The following is an 18995-nucleotide window of genomic DNA, read 5'->3' as shown; positions in this document are numbered from 1 at the left end:
AAGCTTTTCCATGGTAAGCCTGGCATCCTGGGGATGCCAAGCTTATGTCACTATACCATGTATCCATTTTTTTTTTCTGTCAGCAGGGTAGAGGAAGGAGACACAGAGGGAAACTTGGGCTGTTGTATTTTAGTAACAGCTGGCATACATCAGCCCTAGGTAGAGTTTTGAAATAATGCAGCATATGCTGTGTCTTTCTAGTCACAATAGTACCATGGGAGACCTTGGGTAAGGTTGGGAAGCTGGAGTTCCTGAAGTGAAGGGAGTTGAAAAGGTAAAGGGCAGCTTGGAGGAAGCCAAGATCTGTTGGTTAGGTGGTTCACAGAACAACTTATTTAGAATGTTTTCTGTATCCTGTTATGCTGAGTTTTGAAGAATATTGATTCTTGAATCATGTCACTAATCTGTTTTGAGTGTGATTATAGACATTAGATGTGATAGATATATTGTGTACTTGAAAAAAAAAATCTTGTGTTAGTATCTGTGTTTTTAGCTTTATATGATTTAAGTTGGACACTTATCTTAATGTTTCAGGCATTCCAGCTTTTTTGATTACTTTCACTGAAGTGATAAATGTTCTTCAGTAGCCACAGTGTAGTAATTCTTGACATAGGGCTGGTAGGTAGGAACTTGAGCTAGTGAGCAATAAGAATCTGGGTACTTGTGGAATGTAGTAGGTGTGAATTTGCTGCAGGTGTTAGTAGGTAGAAGGTTTAAAAGGGAGCAAGTGAGACCTGAAATAAGTGAAGATTTGCCAAAAATAAAGCAAGAGTAAATTGAGACATATTCTTGAATCTTAGTGGGTTTAAAGAGTTGAGAGATTTGGGTAGAAGCAGGCTAAGATAGAAGGGGAACAGAAGAAAATTTGGAGCTGTGGATGTAGTGTTGAATCATGCTAAAAATGCTTGCCACTGTGTGGCATGGTTTGGTTTAAGTCTTTAACTTATTTTTAGGAGGTTACTTGCAATTTGTTTTTTTTTCTTTTTTTTTTCCTCCCCCCCTCAGCTGATTATTTTTTTTTTTTAAAAGGGAACTTTTTTACTATATAAGGGAGACATTCCTGAAAAATTCCATTCCACTCTGCAGCAAGAAATTCTTTTGTGGACCTACAAGTTATAAACCATTTATCAAATTTTAAAAGGCAGCCAGTCATTATGTACTGGGGCAATTAATTATACAAAGTATGTGCTTTTATGAAAAGCTTGCTGTAAACTGTTACATTCAATAGAAATGACAGGAAAAAGGCCTGAGTTGTTCTACATGGCAGAGCATAAGTTGTAGGTGCAATGCATGTTTCCTCAGATGAAAGTAATTAAATGGTGTGAATATAGACTATGTAACTTTTATAGAATTAACATTTTCTAGGACTTGGCAAAAACTACATTTCATATAAAGAACTACCTTCAGGTTAAAACTGACATTCAAAGTGTTCCTTATCTATTTAAGCAATAAGTCTAAATGAATCTGCTCTTAAAGTTTGAAAAGTTATTCTCTCTGTATGCATCTGAACCCTTCTTCCTTCTTCCCACCACCTCCCATCCTATTTTTGTGGTTATTTAAAAACTAAAAGGAGAAAAAAAAAAAAGGAAAAGTAAATAACCTGGCCCTAAAATAAATAAAAAAAATTAAATTTGTTCCCAATGGGAATAAAAAAGGTTGGAGGGGTGGCTACAGAAGGAGAAAGAGAGAAGAAAAAAACCTTGCCATTTCAAGTTTCACTAGTTTTGAACCGAGTTGCAGCAATTCTACAAAAATACTCCAGTTGTTTTTCAGTGTGTACAGATTTCTGGAAAATCTGAAACTCTGAAAGATTTTCTATTCTGTTAGACTCTGAAAGTTTGGGGAACACTTGTATATATTTTAAACCACTGATTTTAAGTGACTTAAAAGAAATTGAATGTAAAATCAACACTGAATAAATGTGAGAGGGCCTTGGGGTTTCTTTTGAAAAAATAAAATCCAGAATGATAATTAAATGTTGGCTGGTGTGCTGTCTCTTTTTTCAATTCTCTTCCACTTGTGTAAGTACATACAGTATACAGTAAAAACCATGATGAACTTCATGGAAGCTATTAAAAGTTTCTCATAACTTATCCACTGTGCTTAGAATCCCAGATCAGCTCCCTTGACAGAGGTTTAATTAATAACTGTTTTCCTCCAAGTAGGAAATCTTGCAAATTGCTGTTAAATATGTTTGTATTGTGATGTTGCACCTTCTCACACTGAGATTTGCAGGGTTCCTGTAAAGTGTTTGGGTTTTTGGTGGTTGGTGGTGTTTGAATATTCACGCATAATGTCACGTGCACAGCCCTGTACTCCATCTGACCTGTAATTCTTGCACTAGATGAGTTAATTATATTGAGGATGCTTCAGTATTTGGGGAAAAAAGGGTGACCAAGGGCTGCATTGAGCTGTTACAGCCTGGCTGAGTATGTCTTTTCTGATCTTTTGCACAGCTTTCTTATAGCCACTCCTGTGGTATTGTGGGAAATGGGAATGTAATGGTAATTCCATATTGCGGCACGTGTATATATGAAAATGTATACCATCAGTATTCACAACTTATACATTGAATCTGGTTTAATTGCAAATACCATAAAAAAATTTTTTGTGGCATATGTGAAGCCCAGATATCTGTTTAGAGAACTGCAGCAAAGCGGTGTGTAAACTTGGCCTTTGCATAAGGCCAAGTCTTTATTCTTTGGTGTTAAATTCTGCTACAACTTCAGTAAGGCCTTTGACACCGTCTCCCACAGCATTCTCCTAGAGAAGCTGGCGGCTCACGGCTTAGACAGGTGGACTCTGCGCTGGGTCAAAAACTGGCTGGACGGCCGGGCCCAGAGAGTTGTGGGGAATGGAGTTAAATCCAGTTGGCGGCTGGTCACGAGTGGTGTTCCCCAGGGCTCAGTTTTGGGGCCGGTCTTGTTCGATATCTTTACCAATGATCTGGATGAGGGGATCGAGTGCTCCCTCAGTAAGTTTGCAGACGACACCAAGTTGGGCGGGAGTGTTGATCTGCTCGAGGGTAGGAAGGCTCTGCAGAGGGACCTGGACAGGCTGGACCAATGGGCCGAGGCCAACTGGATGAGATTCAACAAGGTCGAGTGCTGGGTCCTGCACTTGGGTCACAACAACCCCATGCAGCGCTACAGGCTTGGGGAAGAGTGGCTGGAAAGCTGCCTGGCGGAAAAGGACCTGGGGGTGCTGGTTGACAGCCGGCTGAACATGAGCCAGCAGTGTGCCCAGGTGGCCAAGAAGGCCAATGGCATCCTGGCCTGTATCAGCAATAGTGTGGCCAGCAGGAGTAGGGAACTGATCGTGCCCCTCGGCACTGGTGAGGCCGCACAGGCTCGAATACTGTGTTCAGTTTTGGGCCCCTCACTACAAGAAGGACATCGAGGTGCTGGAGCGTGTCCAGAGAAGGGCAACGAGGCTGGTGAGGGGTCTGGAGCACAAGTCTTATGAGGAGCGGCTGAGGGAACTGGGGTTGTTTAGCCTGGAGAAAAGGAGGCTGAGGGGAGACCTCATCGCTCTCTACAACTACCTGAAAGGAGGTTGTAGCGAGGTGGGTGTCGGTCTCTTCTCCCAAGTAACAAGCGATAGGACGAGAGGAAATTGGCCTCAAGTTGCGCCAGGGGAGGGTTAGATTGGACGTGAGGAAAAATTTCTTTACTGAAAGAGTGGTTAAACATTGGAACAGGCTGGCCAGGGAAGTGGTGGAGTCCCCATCCCTGGAGGTATTTAAAAGACGTGTAGATGCAGTGCTTAGGGACATGGTTTAGTGGGCATGGTGGGGTTGGGCTGACGCTTGGACTCTGTGATCTTAGCGGTCTTTTCCAACCTTAATGATTCTATAACTCATCACCAGAAAAGCAAATTACCTAGAGATATGTTAGCTATACTTGGGCGTGTACAGAAAGCACTGGCGTGTTTTTTTGTTTTTTTTTTTAAAAAAAAAAGGCACTGACATTATAAACTGCACTAAGTTGCATATTGGAGTCAGCTAAGTGTGAATTTTCAGCTTTCTTCTTTCTAGTTATATTTTGCAGTTGATCAAATATTTTCATTACTACAGCAAGGACAAATTTTGTCTTTTACCTCTAAACAAGGTTCTGGTTATGTTGTGTTTTCTCTGAGGAGCATGTGCAACAGACCTGTTTGTGGTACTGCCCATCTTAAAAAAAACTGTTCTGGACCTTCTGTGTTTCTTTTTGTTTCAGTTCCAATACTTCACATAGCCTTGGAGATCTGTTGTGGACCGTTTACTGGTGGTTGGGTAATTGAAAGTCAGACTGTAGGGTGCTGGCATACTTAGCAAGTGCTGACAGAATGTAACAGCTGGGTCTGGTCTGCATTGCTGTAGGACCCCATGTGTAATCTGTCCTGGAAGGTCCTTGCTCCCCTCCTTTTGAACACTTAAATGCATAGACAACATGAACTTGAGGGGAGGAAAATGCATAAAAGGATAAAGAAGCAATTCTTAAGATACTGTACTTGAGTAAATTGGAGAAGCATTGTTGTAAAGTACACAAAATCCTTAAAATGGAACAAAAAGAAAAACAAGTTTATTTGATAATAGTAAATTAAACAGTATATTTTTCATGTATAAAATGTTTTTAAGGTTAGTATTGATAACGGAAATTATTGCTGGCAACGCTGTCACCATATGCACCAAAGTTGATTTCAGCCTGCTTGAATAGGGAATAGCCTGGCTTGGCTGAGCCTTGTTAAGGGTAAAGGAACCCAGTTTCCTTGGCAGGATAGGGGCCAAAGTTGAATGTAGATTCAGAGTTTTGGCTTAGAGTTTCCTTTTCTGGGTTTATGCCTCTCACATACTGTTCGGATATAGACTCGCACCAGCCTGTGTGCCTTAGGAAAATAATTCTGCAATGGATCTCTCAGTTACTCGCCCTTTCCTGTGCAGGTCCTGAACCTCTGCCCTCTACCATCCTTGGGGTGGTGTCAGCTGGGCTGGAACTGCAGTGTCAGAGATAATAATAGCCTTTGAGGGTCATGGTAATGAGCAGGTGGCTTCAAGAGAGAAACCTCTCTTGAAGGATGGAGAGAGGCTGTTGTGTGAGCATAGGCAACAGGGAGTCCAGAGGGAGAGCAAGGAAGATGCTTGTGGAAGTCTCAGGGAAAGGAGAACTTCAGGTCACTGCTTGTGTCTCATTAACCTTGGGATAATACATCTGTGAGAGACCAAGCTACAAGAAACCAGGGTTTGAATTTATTGTATTGTGATCTTTTAAAATATTTCCTTCAGTTTTTAGAACTGAAAGCGAAGAGGGCTGGTATTACATGGCCTTCGGGTAGTTCATAAGGCTCCTCTTGGTGTTTCGCAGGTAATTGGCAGTTCATGTATTATTTGTTTTAGAAACCATCAATCTTGTCTGTTCCGTGTTTCCAACGTGATGCCTTCAAATTCTGTTTTGGCTTATATTTCACTCTTTCCTTTCTGTTTTATGCCACTCTAGATGACATTTTTCTGAATCAAAGGGAAAAAAGAAGTCATTCAAGTACAATTAGAAAGATCCTGCTGTAAAGTAGAGTTCTGAAAAGTTGGAGGGTGGGAAAATATCCTGTACTTCTGTGTCAAATTTAGGCCTTTTGATATGGGCATAGGGATAGTCTGGTCCCACATCTTTTACCAGAAGCTAGTCTTTTGGGAGTAAAAATATCTCTGTGCCAAATCCCTAAGGAGAGTTTAATATCTAATATTTTGTTTGAGGCTTGCCTTGATACACATGCTAATAAACAGACTTCATTCCTTTGTGCTATGTTGGTGCCTGAAAGAGTTGGGAAGAGCTATCCTTTTCATGTCCTCTTCAACTTCCAGGAGGTCCCTGTTCTTCCTCTCCCTCCCTTTCTGTAGTAGGGGTAGGAATTTTATAATTGAGGGGTGAGAGTGCAAACCCCTTGTTTTTATTTATGACCTGCATGCTAGCACTTAGCAGAGATGAAGATAATAGGGGCGTAGGAATATCACACTTGTCAGTTTAATTCAACTGCTCATTGCTTTTGCTGCTTACAGTTTTCTGAAAATGATCAAGCTCTGGTAAAAGCTATGTCTGCCTTCTGAAATGTAGATAGTATGGTCCGCCTGTAAAGTGACTGGAAAAAAAAAGTTCATCTCTTTCTTTCAGACCGACAACTTCACATTGTGTGTTGAACTAGACAAATGTTAGTATTAAAAAATTGGTACTTAAATAGGATTACAGAATTATTTGGATATTCACTTTAGTGTAGATATCTGAAGTGTTAGAAATGATATCTTGAGTTTAAGTTGGCCTGTCTTTTCAGAGTTAGACACTTGGTGCTTGAAACAAATCCTATCTTGGAGATCAAGGTGAGATCACCAAAGAATTTGTCTCTTGTTCTTGGTATTTGGTAATGCCAAATCTGGATTCATACTTAATGACATGTGCATGATGTTCGGCTTTGGATTTTCCGTTCTATATCTTTAAAGTACTTGTAAGCCAGTTTGCTTAATATGTGGGAAAGCTACCTGTTAAGAATTATCCTTAACTCCTCCTCCCAGTCTTCTGATGTCCTTCCAAAAGCCTTGTGTTGGCATTGCTGGCTGCCAAGCTTCTGCTCAGGCCAAGTATCCATTAAAACCCAATAACTGCTCCCTCCCACTAATATCCAGTAAGTTCACTGGTGAATCCAAATCCATAGTCATTAGCTCTGACTTTTCTAATAATGGTGAGCGGACTCATAATATCTTTTATTTCTTGCCAGCTACCTCCTCTTTGGATAGGTTTCTTATGGTGTGGAAGCTGAAGACACAATGCAGAGCTTACAAATTTGTAGGCCATGCGGAAGCGGTGACCAGCGTACAGTTCTCACCAGATGGGCAGCTACTTGCTTCAGCTTCTCAAGATCGTACTGTCAGACTATGGATTCCTTGCATGTAAGTATAACTGGGCGATGCTGGCTATGTGTTTCATTAATGTGCAAAGTGAATATTGGAGTCTATACCCACGAAAAATTTCTCTTTCCTTCCCACATCCCTGACTGGGCTTTGACAGAAACAGAGATTGGGAGCACAAGCAACACAGTTCTTCACTGTGTTACTTTGTTCTTCACTGACTATTCTGTAGTTTCCAAATAAAAATACAGTAATTCAGAGGTCATAATTTCATGTGGGTAGGACTATGCTTGGAAGTATTTCTCTGGCTTAAAGGATATATTTCTTTTAATAAGGATTGCATGGCTGCACTTCATTTTGGGGAGACAAGTGATGAAGGAAACAAAAAATAGCATTTTTAGGGAAGAAAAAAATTTTGAATTGACTTGTCTTTTTAGACTGTTCTCAAGTAGTAATGATTATGAGCTATTCAGAATGATCTTAGACTGATGTTACTTTAACTCTTAAGCATTTTGTAGATTACAATATCAAAAAATATTATAAATTCTCTTTCAAATACTGTATGGAGGCTAATGCTGCTAGTTAATTGCACTGTTTTCTAAAATTGGTCATATTAAATACAATTACTTTAAAGTCTGTTATTCTAATATTATACAAATAAGGCAAAAAATATTTGCAACACTAAGATTTAGCCTGTATACATTGCTTTTTCATTTGGATAAGATTCCAAATATGTTAACTTTGAGTTTTATGGGGTTTTAAACTCTTTCAGTTTAATATAACTGTGTTTTGGTTTGGTGTGTTTTTTTTCCTAGTCATGGAGAATCATCAGTACTGAAAGGTCATACAGCATCCATTCGTAGCGTGAGCTTCTCACATGATGGCCACTTTCTAGTTTCAGCATCCAACGATAAATCAATAAAAATATGGAGTGTTCGCCGTCAGCGCCTTTTGTTTTCCCTATTCCAACATACTCATTGGGTTCGCTGTGCCAAGTAAGCATTGTTTTTATTCTATTTGTAAAGAAGCAGAACTCCTAACAAAGGGTTTTTATTTCTCAGGGCAGAACCAAGAGGATAAAAATCTGTGAATGATAGATGATGATCTATCGCTAATAATAAAACTTTAATAAATCAATCTCACACACACATGTTTTATATATATGTCCTAGTTGAAGTCTGAAAGCTTGCTCTGTGTTAATATGTGTACATACTATATCTGTTGCTGGGTGTTAATTCTTTTACATTAAAGGACAAATAAGGTCTTCTGTATTTATTTTCAGTCAGCATCCTGTCTCCTTCCCCAGTCCTGTATGTTTTTGTGCTGTATTAACTTATTTCACAGCATTCACTTGCTTCTAGATTTACTATGCATGGTAGGGGTTTTCTCAACTATTCTTGGAACAGTAGTGACATAAAAGAATGGTCACGAGTCAAAACGAGTTAAGCTTACGTCATTGGAAAAGGTAAAAGAAATGGCCTTTGTACTGCAAGTTAAGATTCACACTCTATTTAAAGGCAGAGCAGTTCTTCAAAGACAAGAAAAGATTGTTCTTTGATTTATTTTTTTCTTCTTCTTCTTTCCTCCATATTAATGGAAAATCTGCAGCTAAGAGAGGCCTGATTTAAACCTCTTGAGAAAGAAATTTAGCACTGGTGAAGTGCAGAGCCCTACAAAGTTCCAAAGTATCTGATTGTTGGAAAGAAAAATAAAAGCTGTAGGAAATCATATGTGAAAGTTCTTGAACGGTGTTCTAATGTCCTTGTGCAGTTGCTCAATATGAGAATAATGATTGGTGAAATTATAGACAAATCAATTTTCCTGTTTAAAAACCTAGTCTGCTAGTCTAGGAATAATCATGAACGTTTTGCTGACAGTTTGTAAGTCTAGAGAGAACTCACAGGAGAATATATGTATGTAGGTTAAAATTGAACGCAAGGTTCTACTGTGTCCTCTTTGTCTTTTTGCCTACAGTTTTCTATAATAATCTCTTTGGTATCTGAAGTGACAACCTTAGGCTGCTGTTACCTTCCCTCCCTACCCCCGCCTCTTTCTCTTGCTTATGGCTCTGTTTTTAATTGTAGTTGATTGTGAAATGGAGGGGGGAGGAGTGGGGGGGAGAAGCTTTTCTTTTTTCAGTTTTATTACTCCATGAGAAATACGAGAAATTCAAATGTCTTTTGAATGTTACACATTTTAATTCCAAACAGGCTTTCTTGGTTCTGGTGTTTTGCTACTTATGTCTCTAACGCTAATCTAGGTAGTATCAGTTTTTTAGTAATGTATACACTTGCATGTTCCAGGTTTTCACCTGATGGAAGACTAGTAGCATCTTGCAGTGAGGATAAATCTGTTAAGATCTGGGATACAAGAAATAAAACTTGTATTGATAGCTTCTTAGATTATGGAGGGTAAGTGTTACTAGAAAAAAGGAGAAATGTAAATGTGTAGTTTTAATGAGATTAAGTTCATGTTTTATGGTATTAACGTCTATATATGTTACATCTGAAAATAGATCAAACTTCTACCACCCACGTAAACTAAAATAACTCATTTCACTTTTTTCTGAAAAGGTTAACTGGCTGCACTTATCCAGCTGTTTTCGAACAGTCAAGAAATAAGCCAGAGAGAAGTCAGATTGTTCTTGGGTTTTTGAACATTTTCATGTTTTTCCTCTTTTGATAATGCTATTTGCTATTGGATGCTTCAACAAGAATAGAAGTTTAAGAATTCTCCACTTGTTGATGAAAACAGAATTCTGTTAGCTTCAGTGACCTGCCTTACTTAAGTAAAAGCAAGTATTTTCTAAACCTATCTGAAGTTTTCTTAAACATCTTGGAACCAGAGTTTTAATTAACAAATGCAATGGAATATTAATTTTGTATATGTGCTTTGCTAACTTCATGGCTGCCATCTCTATCCTTTTTCCAAGCTAAAAGGTTGTTATAGCTAGATATTCTGTTCTTAGACAAAATTATTTTACTTGCTGCTTACAAACTCTTTGCAGCACTTTCTTCTAGGAACTTTGTACTCCAACACAAACTGTGAAGGTTTGCATCAGGACAATTACACTATCTTTTTAACAAAAGCCAGATTATATAGTCTGATTTATCACACACATCTTGTTTTCTTATGCTTAATTCAGTTGCTTGAAATACCTGATTCGAGTTTCCTTACATGCGGATTCCACACAAGTTTGTGGCAACTCGGTGTTAATATTGTGGGGTTTTTATTTGTGTGTGTGTGTATATATACACACACACGGGCCAAATATTTCTATGGAAACTTGTAATCAATCTATTTTCATTAATAGATTTGCAAATTTTGTGGATTTCAACCCAAGTGGTACGTGTATAGCTTCTGCAGGCTCCAATCATACAGTGAAACTGTGGGATATTCGAATGAACAAGCTACTGCAGCATTACAAAGGTAAAAAAAAATGTAGTTTGTTGTATTTTCTTTCTTTAGAATGGAGCTCTTTGCAACAGAATGTGATTTATTTAGATTATATGATTTCATTCCTTGCTGGGGAAAGTGGACAAACAGGTCGTATTGGCATTTTGTAAGTCATCTTTTTGTAGTCTAGCAACCCTAAAAATTCAATCTGAATCCTGATTATTCCTTTGCAGTGCTTCTCTTAATTTTTAGAACAGAACTAAGTAAATACTTTGGAGAGTCTGCTATGCCCCAGTACTTTGGTTGTTTTTCCCTTGAATGAAGTAGGTTGTTCTTTGGGAAGTAGAAAAGAGCAAAGAAATGAAGTGTACACTTCCTGTTAGTAGTTATCTACAGTCTTTGAATATTGTCTTCTGTAAATTAGTTCACAGAGCAGGGGTTAATTGTGTATCATTCCATCCTTCTGGTAACTATCTCATCACTGCTTCTACTGATGGCACCCTTAAGATTTTGGACCTCTTAGAAGGAAGACTTATTTACACTCTTCATGGACACAAGGTATACACAATAATCCTATTTAAATGGAGATCTCAATAGATTATTCAGTATCTTTTCAAAGGGAAAGTAACATTTATGCCACTCTGTCTTGTATTTTGCAACTTGCAGATAAACTTTAGTGGACAGCAAAGTGTTGTATTAATAAACCTTGTCACAAGTGCATAAGGAAATGCATCAATTTTCCCTACGACCATGCAGTTAATCTGTCAATATTGTATGCATGATTAATGTTAAGTAATAGGTCATGTTCTGAATTAATTAATAATTCACTCTTTTGATTGTCAAAATCAATTATTTGACACATTAGTCTTTTTGTCTATTGGAAAACAGTGCTTTCTAAGGAGGGGGAAGCTTATGGAAGATAACTTTTGTGAAGAATGGCAGACGTTTTTGCCCTTTCCTCTTAATGCAAAACAAACCCTACTTTTGATAATGAAGCACTCAAACACATTGTCTTGAGTAACGTAATATATATTTGATAATTTTTCATTGCAGAGTTAAAGCATAAAACCTAAGGAAAATGCCACTATTTTCCTAGTATTGATAGTAGCAATTGTAATGCAGCATGTTACAAAGATGTGCAATATTACCTCTTCAATCAAGTTGTTTTGCAAAAATTTCACGACAGTTAAATTGTTTCTTATCATTAAAATTGAAAAATCTATTTATATTAGATAACTGCATAAGTGTTTTTCTCTTTGCATTAAAATACCATGATTACAGTAATAGCGTAATTTTACTGTATGCTTTTTTTCTTCTTTCAGGGACCTGTACTTTCTGTGGCTTTTTCAAAAGGTGGTGAAAAATTTGCCTCAGGTGGAGCAGACGCTCAGGTTTGTGGTATTGCCTCTTTAAATTAAATGTCTTAATGTTTGTTACAGTGGATGGGAGTTAAATATAGTATTTCACAGTAACATGCTAATTACAGTATGCTGACATGCATTCTGTCTAGTAGTGTGTTAGAGACTTTGTTTAGCCTAAAGTTAAATTTGAAGAGAAAAATTATAAATACATCATTTAAAAACTTGATCTTAACTACTTTAAATTGGATGTTACCATGAGGAGAAGACCACAATACTAGCCGCTTCTGGTTTACATATTAAAATAAAGGAATGATTTTTAAATAGAAATATTTCAAGTGTTGCAATTGAGCGTCAACAAACTAGTTGTGTTGCAACTAGTGTTAATGCCTACATGCTCCATTAGGTTTTCACTTCTTTTAAAGTTGCTACTCTGTAATCGTAAGAATTAAGTTGTACTACTGGGAAAACTTTGGCTAGAATTGGGAAAAAAAATCTTGTGTTTAGCTTTGCTAATTTACATTGGGGAAACAGCAAAGTACTGGATTTCGTACGGGGAGGAGTTGTCTGAGCATTTAAAACAAAAAAGCTATTTTAAATTAAACAGCAAATCATGCAGTTCATCTTCATCTGCTGTGATAAATCTTATAATTACAAAAATACTATCAGGCTTGGAATCATCTCTATCAGGTCTTCACATTCTCCAAAAAGAAAGAACTTTTGTAGCCCACGGCTTAGAGTTTCACAGTCTGAAACGTTCCTTAATATTAGTTGTCTTTTTCATTGTTTCCTGTTATAAAAAGCTAAAAGCTCAATGTAGACCCAGAAAGCCATGCTGTAGAAATGAAGATCTTTCGACTTTACCATAAATCATGTTTATATTCTGTTTTGTGGAGTTTGAAATACCTTTCAGCTGGTAACAGAGACAGTCTTGGAAAATAATAAATACTTCCTAATGATACTGAAGTTTTTAATTGAAAAGAATATAGTCTGTTTCTGATTTTTACTTCATGCTTCAGGTAGCACACTTTCTAGAATGACTTGAAAGCACTCAAAGAAAAAAATTAAAATTGCTTTCTATCACAAGGCATTAGTAACAAGCCGAGCCAAGACTTGCAGTTATTGGAAAAGTGAAAATGTTAGCAAACTTCCAATACTAATTTTACAAGCAGAAAAAAAAAACAAGAATGGGGAAAAGAGACTTATTCCTTGAGCCGCTAGTCTAATCTTTTATTTTCCATACTAAAGGGTTTTTTATGAGACTTCTTCAGTTCCAAAATGAAACTTTGATTCCTAGGTAATCCTGAATTGTTGACCTTACTTTTCATGAGTACTTTCTTTTGAGTTTTATGACGATTGGTGATTATACTTAATTTGAGAGGAAGTAAAGTGCATGTATTAAACTAGGTCACATGGCAGAAGATTCATCTGAGAAGCTATGGTGATGGAAAAGACCTACAGTATTAAGCCTAACTCAACCTCCCAAATAAATGCCAGCATACCCCGGGAATGCTTGACTTATTGCAAGCTTCCTTTGAATTTGGGGCTCCCTGAATGACGTGCATGTTCAGTGCAGTCATGTCATTGCCTTTCTCCTGCTCTGACTCCATGCTGTAGAGCTAGCTGGCGGCACGTGGGATCATGGAGTGAGTAGGTATTTTAGTGCAAAAATCTAGAAGATGACTCATGTTTCTCAGCAGATTGGTATAGTGGTTTCATGCTGAATGCATGAGAGGGAAGATCCAGTTTCATCAGGAAGTGCTTTCTTAGGTAAATGTTAAAAAAGTAGTCATGGTAGGTCTAGTAATGAATCCTGTTTTTATTTACCTTACAGAAAGGCACGTTTTTATCTGTTGAAGTTTTTCCCTTTTTCTTGTGAACGTTCCGGTGGGAGAGGGCTACTTATTTTGCTGTAACTTTCACTTTTGTATTGCAAGTTTTAAAATGTGCAGTGCTAACTGTTGTGTGGTAACTGCCTATGTATATATCTTTATCTATAGTAAACGTAAGAACTTTATTCCTCAGTGTCCATTTTCTGTTGGTGTATACCCACATGTACTCCACAAACATCCTTTTTTGCTGACCTGTCCACAGTCCTCTTCCAGGTCTGCCGGGAGAATAGTTGTGGGACCTCTTCTCAACTTACTGTGGTAGAATTAAGTTGGCTTACTGTAAATGTAGGGTGTATTCATTTGAAAAGTTCTGCTGGCAGATCGGCAATGTCAATCTGATGAGCAGAGGCTGGCCATAAAAGTATCATCTTCTGTCCCTCGTGCAGTATCCAAAAGATACTGTCTGTCCACAGTGCGAGTTGGAGGCAGCTGATTCACTGTAAGTTTACCACAGATTACTTGCTCTATACACATATTATTTCAAGACTGTTACATTTTCAAACAACAGATAAAATCTGTTTTTCCTGCATCAAAGAAGGAAAACCAGTATCTCTGCTTCAGGTTTCAAGTTTCTTTCTGGTTGGTGCAGAGCCAGCTGAAAGCTTTGTTCAGAAGCATATTAAGTATTTGAAACAAGCACTGGATACTTCTTTTGTTTCTTCCTGTTTGCTTCTTTCCTCAACCAAAAAAACCTGAACATGTAGAGTTCTGAAGTCCATGTTCTTCGCACTTCTTGGCTATATGTGCACATAACAAATTATTTCATTTACCTGCTTCCATGGAAGACAGAAGACCTTTTACTCTTACTTTTAAGTGAAAGAGCAAAGTTAGACCTATTCCTTTGGAAGGCAGTAGCCTGTGCTGTTAATTCAGTTCTTACCATATAGAAGAGAGAACTCATTGTGTCTGGTGACTGCCTGGACATAACGGGAAATACTTCCTTATGGAATAACTGTTTTTCTAGGGTTGTGTGTAGTCGCTTTTACACTGTTTGCATTGCAGTTGAGATACTCAAGCCAGCATGGAAACATCCGTATATGCCTTTACTCTAACTAATTTTGTTATCTGTAATGATGAAGCTGCAGCGGCATGGCCTTTCTCTTTAGAGCAAAATGAAACATATTTGTAGCTTGAGCAGCTCAAATGCTCACCACTGATGAAAGGTCCTACTTCTGCTGCCTCCTGCCTATACCCTTGTTTACACTCAGTGCTGAGCCAGTTCGAATTGCTAAACCAGCAGAAAACTAGCCTGAAAAAATGGGAAAAAGCCACATAAAAATTGTGAATAACTTGATGCTGGATTGGGTGATGGAGGTAGTGGAACTACACAGCTGAAAAGAGGAGGGAGAGAAAGCAGGACCTCTCTCTTTACAGCACAGTGAGCTGCTGTGAATCAACTAATCTAACACCTAATTGTCCTGTAAGTGTCAGGTTCTGAGGCAGGTTTATATAGTTTGTACCGAGATCCATGTATCCCACTTTCACTGTCGCTAATGTCTTAGTTGGTTTGGGTCCATCTTTCTTGGTGCACTGTGTCTTCCAGTGCATATTTAGGGTCTTCCATTCAACAGAGTCATTAAAGGTGTTGAACCTGAAATGAACTTGTAGCAATGCAGCTACTTAGGAATATATAAAAAATTAGATTTAGTCTGCTTGGAATTTCTGTGAACAAATCTGTGATTTGTGCTGCTTATGTATAGTTTATTAATTTCCAAAAAATACTTCTAATGGTTGTCAAAAATACTTTTGGCTGGACAGGCAAGAAATTAAGTCAGTCCATGGTCCCATCTTTGTTTCCTCTAATTTAGGGAGCAGCTATAAAAATCAGCATTGGACTTTAGGAAACTGCCATCTTCTAAGTGTTATGAACTCCCTTTTTTTGTTTGGGTTTTTTCCCTTAGCACTTAAAGTAACAAAGATGACACAAATCATGTAAACTTGTGGTAAACTTAATTAAATTACTTGCATATACAGTTGTTTTCTGACATGAAAGAGCAGAATTGTGCATTATAATTTGGTTTCCTGGTCTATGCATAAGGCTGGATAGACTACCTTCTGCTATCTTACCTCTGCATTCTACTACTTAATTCTGCATTTGTGCATTGTTACTTCTGCTGTGGTGTGACTGTTGTGTATTGTTTCTACCTTGAATGTAATTGGACAAGGTTCAGAAAACAGATTCCTGTTGCTAAAACACTGGAACCAGGTGCTTTAGAGTTCTGTGGAACTCTGTCATTTCTCTTATCCCCTCAACTCTCTCATTTGACCTGGAAGCTTTTATAGGGGACAGAAATTTGATAGTATATGACCCCTTGATTTGGCAGAAAAATAACTTTGTCCAGTGGGACAAAATTTTGCTTTGTTTTGTGATTATTGAGACATCTTTTAGAGATTTTTTTTTTAAAATAGATTGAACCACATCTATTAGACTTGAAGTACAAGATACTCTGGGGAAGTGCCTGTGTTGTAGTAGAGATCAGACTAAGTGATGACAGCAGGCTCATTCTGACATCGTGATCTATTAGTAATAACAGACTTCACTGAATAGTTATGTTTTGGTCACTGAATAGGCTTCAAGTAGTTACTGATATGATGGCTTCTTACAGGTATTACTATGGAAAACCAACTTTGACTCATTTGATTATAAAGAAGTTCTTAAACACCATATTAGAAGAACACATATTGATGATCCTCCTCATCTTCTTGATATTTACCCAAGGTCACCTCATCTCCATGATGAAAAACTTCAGTCAGTTGAGGTGAGTGCAATAAGTACTCATATAGGAAACCAGAAGCTTTTGTAAACTTCTGGTTTACAAAAAATGTCTGTCTAGCATTTATAGTTAAATGTGTTCTATGTATACCAGAGAACTTTTTGTTATGTATAATACTTTGGAAGCAATCATAACTTATGAATCCACATTACGGTTACTAGGCTATCTGATGCTGTCAGATTTATCCTGGTGAATTCCTTTCATGCTTCTTGTGTAAGTCTGTACTCTACATCTAATTTAAACAAAACATAGGTGCTAGTCTGGTTTCTGAAGTAACATGGCAACTGCTACAGAAGATATCTGAATCTTCAGTGAGCTCTAGGATACTACTCAAAATACATCATTATAAGCAGGACAGGGTGGCGTTATTAGTGAAAGTCAAATACTTGATTGTCCAAGTTGTCCTTCTTTCCAAGACCTTTAGGTATTGTGAGAAGATCTTGATATCTAGTGAAAAGTTTAGAAAGCCTTTCTAGGCTAGTAGTGTTTTATGTCAATATGTAGTCTGATTTCCTGATAATTTCATTCTTCAGCTACTTTACTGTCAAACCTTCTACCAGCAACCCTTGGAAGTATTGGGAATTAGGGAACCAAAGTGAAATGTCAAATATTCTGTGTCAGTATTTGGAAAATCCTGTGTTTGTCAGGTTGTCTGAAAGCTATGCAAAATAGGTAGACAGTACTATGCTTTAGACAAGACCATTGTTTATGCTAAAACCCCAGGGATATATTTGTGACTGTCCTTGGTAGATCTGGCTAGCTTCTGCATGGTGATTACTTATACTTTTCTCTCTTCTTTGATATTCTCCAGGTGCCCCTAGTGTCCAAGAGCTGTATCTGATATAAACTAGGTACTTTTTGGTTGCTGTCATATACTAATAGAGTACTATAGAAATTCATCATTACCTGTTTTTGTTCATATAAAATGCAGACACTGCTACCATGGCATTTGTTTCCTGCTCAGACTTTTAAAACATTGAGATTTGAGGATATTGAGCACTTGTGTGTGTGTGTGTGTATGCAATATGAATATATGCAATATGAGTACTATAAAGATTGAAAATATTTTGGTGGAGGAGGGGAACCCTGGTAGAATCCATCACTAAGTATTCTCATGTGTCTGGTTCTGTTGTCAAGTTGGATGTGAAACTTTCTGATGGCTTAGCATTTTGGTCAGAACAAGAGCAGGACAACTGCATGTATGACAAGCTTCAGAAACAAACTTCTGTGCCAGACTGTCATATTCATTGTAAGGTCAATGAATGAAGTTAAATTTACTGGTAGCAGCCTTCAGTATAGGTGGTCAGTGCTGGAACAAACTCAATCACAGCATTTGCCAGCAGATTTAAACCACTCTTGCTGCATCAACAGTTTGCTTCAAGACCCATTCAAATTGCACCCAGTCATAACACATGCTAAACAAACACAGTAGCTTATAGCTGCAGGGTTCAGTTACTTTCTTTTCAGGTCAACTTTTCCAGACCTCTGCTGCTTAGATGCCTGGCAAAGATACGAATACTCTCTAAAGCAATTTTCCAGATTTTTTTTTTTCCCTCATCCCTGGTCCCAGGTAATTGAGAAGCTCTGGAAAAGCATTAATGAGTTCAGGCTGAAGTTAAACTAAGGCTAGGAAGCACCTCATTACCAATACTGAAAGAGCACATAAAGGAAATTTGATAGCTGAATGTCAAGAAATTATTTATCAGTTAGCTTTGACGGATTTCACTTAACCTAATGTCTGCATTTCTTCATGGCTGTAACATTTGTAGCAGCTTATAGGCTTCTGGGTTAGCTGCTCCATAGTAGTGAAAGGGCTCTATGGCTTTGTCATTTGTCGTAGCAAAATTTTGGACTCTTGTGGTATGTTTTCTGGCCTGATTTCAAGATTTTAAGAATGAGGTTGCTATGTTTAGTTTTCTATTAACATCACATTATCTGTAGAATATCTTGCTCTCAAATAAACATGAATTATATTATATTCTTTGAGACAGAACAGTGTCTGATAGTTTCAACAGAACTGATATTACTGTAATGTACTATATTTTTATATTTGTAAATTAATATAATAATAATGATTAGGACTCTTTTGCAGCTTATTTTCAGAAGTAATTTAATAATATAATAGTGTAGATAGTGTTAAAGGAAGTTATGAAGTTTTGTTCCTCCATATGTCTCTTCCTTTTTTTTTACTGTCCCTCCTGTCTGTCTCAAGAAAAATTACGGGTTTTTGTTGTGGTGAGGAAGAATGGACCTCACCATCTGTACAGAAACGTAATTTATCCAGACAAAACTAGTATCAGGTTACTACCAGCAGGAACATGCTTTAGTGGCACTAACTATGCTTGAAATTTTTCAGTGTTCCATCTTCTTAAATATTTCCTCCTGTAACTGAAAAAAAGCAGCATTTCTAGCCCCACTGTGCTATGCTGTACTCTGGAGAAGGAAAAAAATATCAGGTTACTACCAGCAGGAACATGCTTTAGTGGCACTAACTATGCTTGAAATTTTTCAGTGTTCCATCTTCTTAAATATTTCCTCCTAAAAAAAAAAAAAAGCAGCATTTCTAGCCCCACTGTGCTATGCTGTAGAAGGAAAAAAAGAAGAGAAAGATTTTTGTCCTTCTTCAGTTAAAAGAAACATACCTTTTTTTTTTTTTTTTTAAAACTCCAAAACCCCTTTACAAAAACAACAGAAAAAATTT

General features: G+C 37.6%; 1 protein-coding gene across 1 annotated transcript in view; it reads left to right on the top strand.

Moving 5' to 3' along the window:
* The first annotated feature begins 6749 nt into the window (after positions 1-6749).
* Positions 6750-18995, top strand: part of POC1B (POC1 centriolar protein B) — a 48076-nt gene continuing 35830 nt past the window's right edge. The window contains exons 1-7 of the mRNA XM_009284351.2: positions 6750-6916; positions 7690-7869; positions 9178-9285; positions 10188-10303; positions 10695-10828; positions 11593-11661; positions 16127-16279. Coding sequence (XP_009282626.1) covers positions 6771-6916; positions 7690-7869; positions 9178-9285; positions 10188-10303; positions 10695-10828; positions 11593-11661; positions 16127-16279 — 906 coding nt within the window. The 5' untranslated portion in view covers positions 6750-6770. The remainder of the gene's footprint in view (positions 6917-7689; positions 7870-9177; positions 9286-10187; positions 10304-10694; positions 10829-11592; positions 11662-16126; positions 16280-18995) is intronic.

This window comes from Aptenodytes forsteri, unplaced genomic scaffold (genome assembly GCF_000699145.1).
Source record: "Aptenodytes forsteri isolate BGI_AS27 unplaced genomic scaffold, ASM69914v1 Scaffold53, whole genome shotgun sequence".
Taxonomy (NCBI): Eukaryota; Metazoa; Chordata; class Aves; order Sphenisciformes; family Spheniscidae; genus Aptenodytes; species Aptenodytes forsteri.
This window is presented reverse-complemented; position numbering and strand designations above follow the sequence as displayed.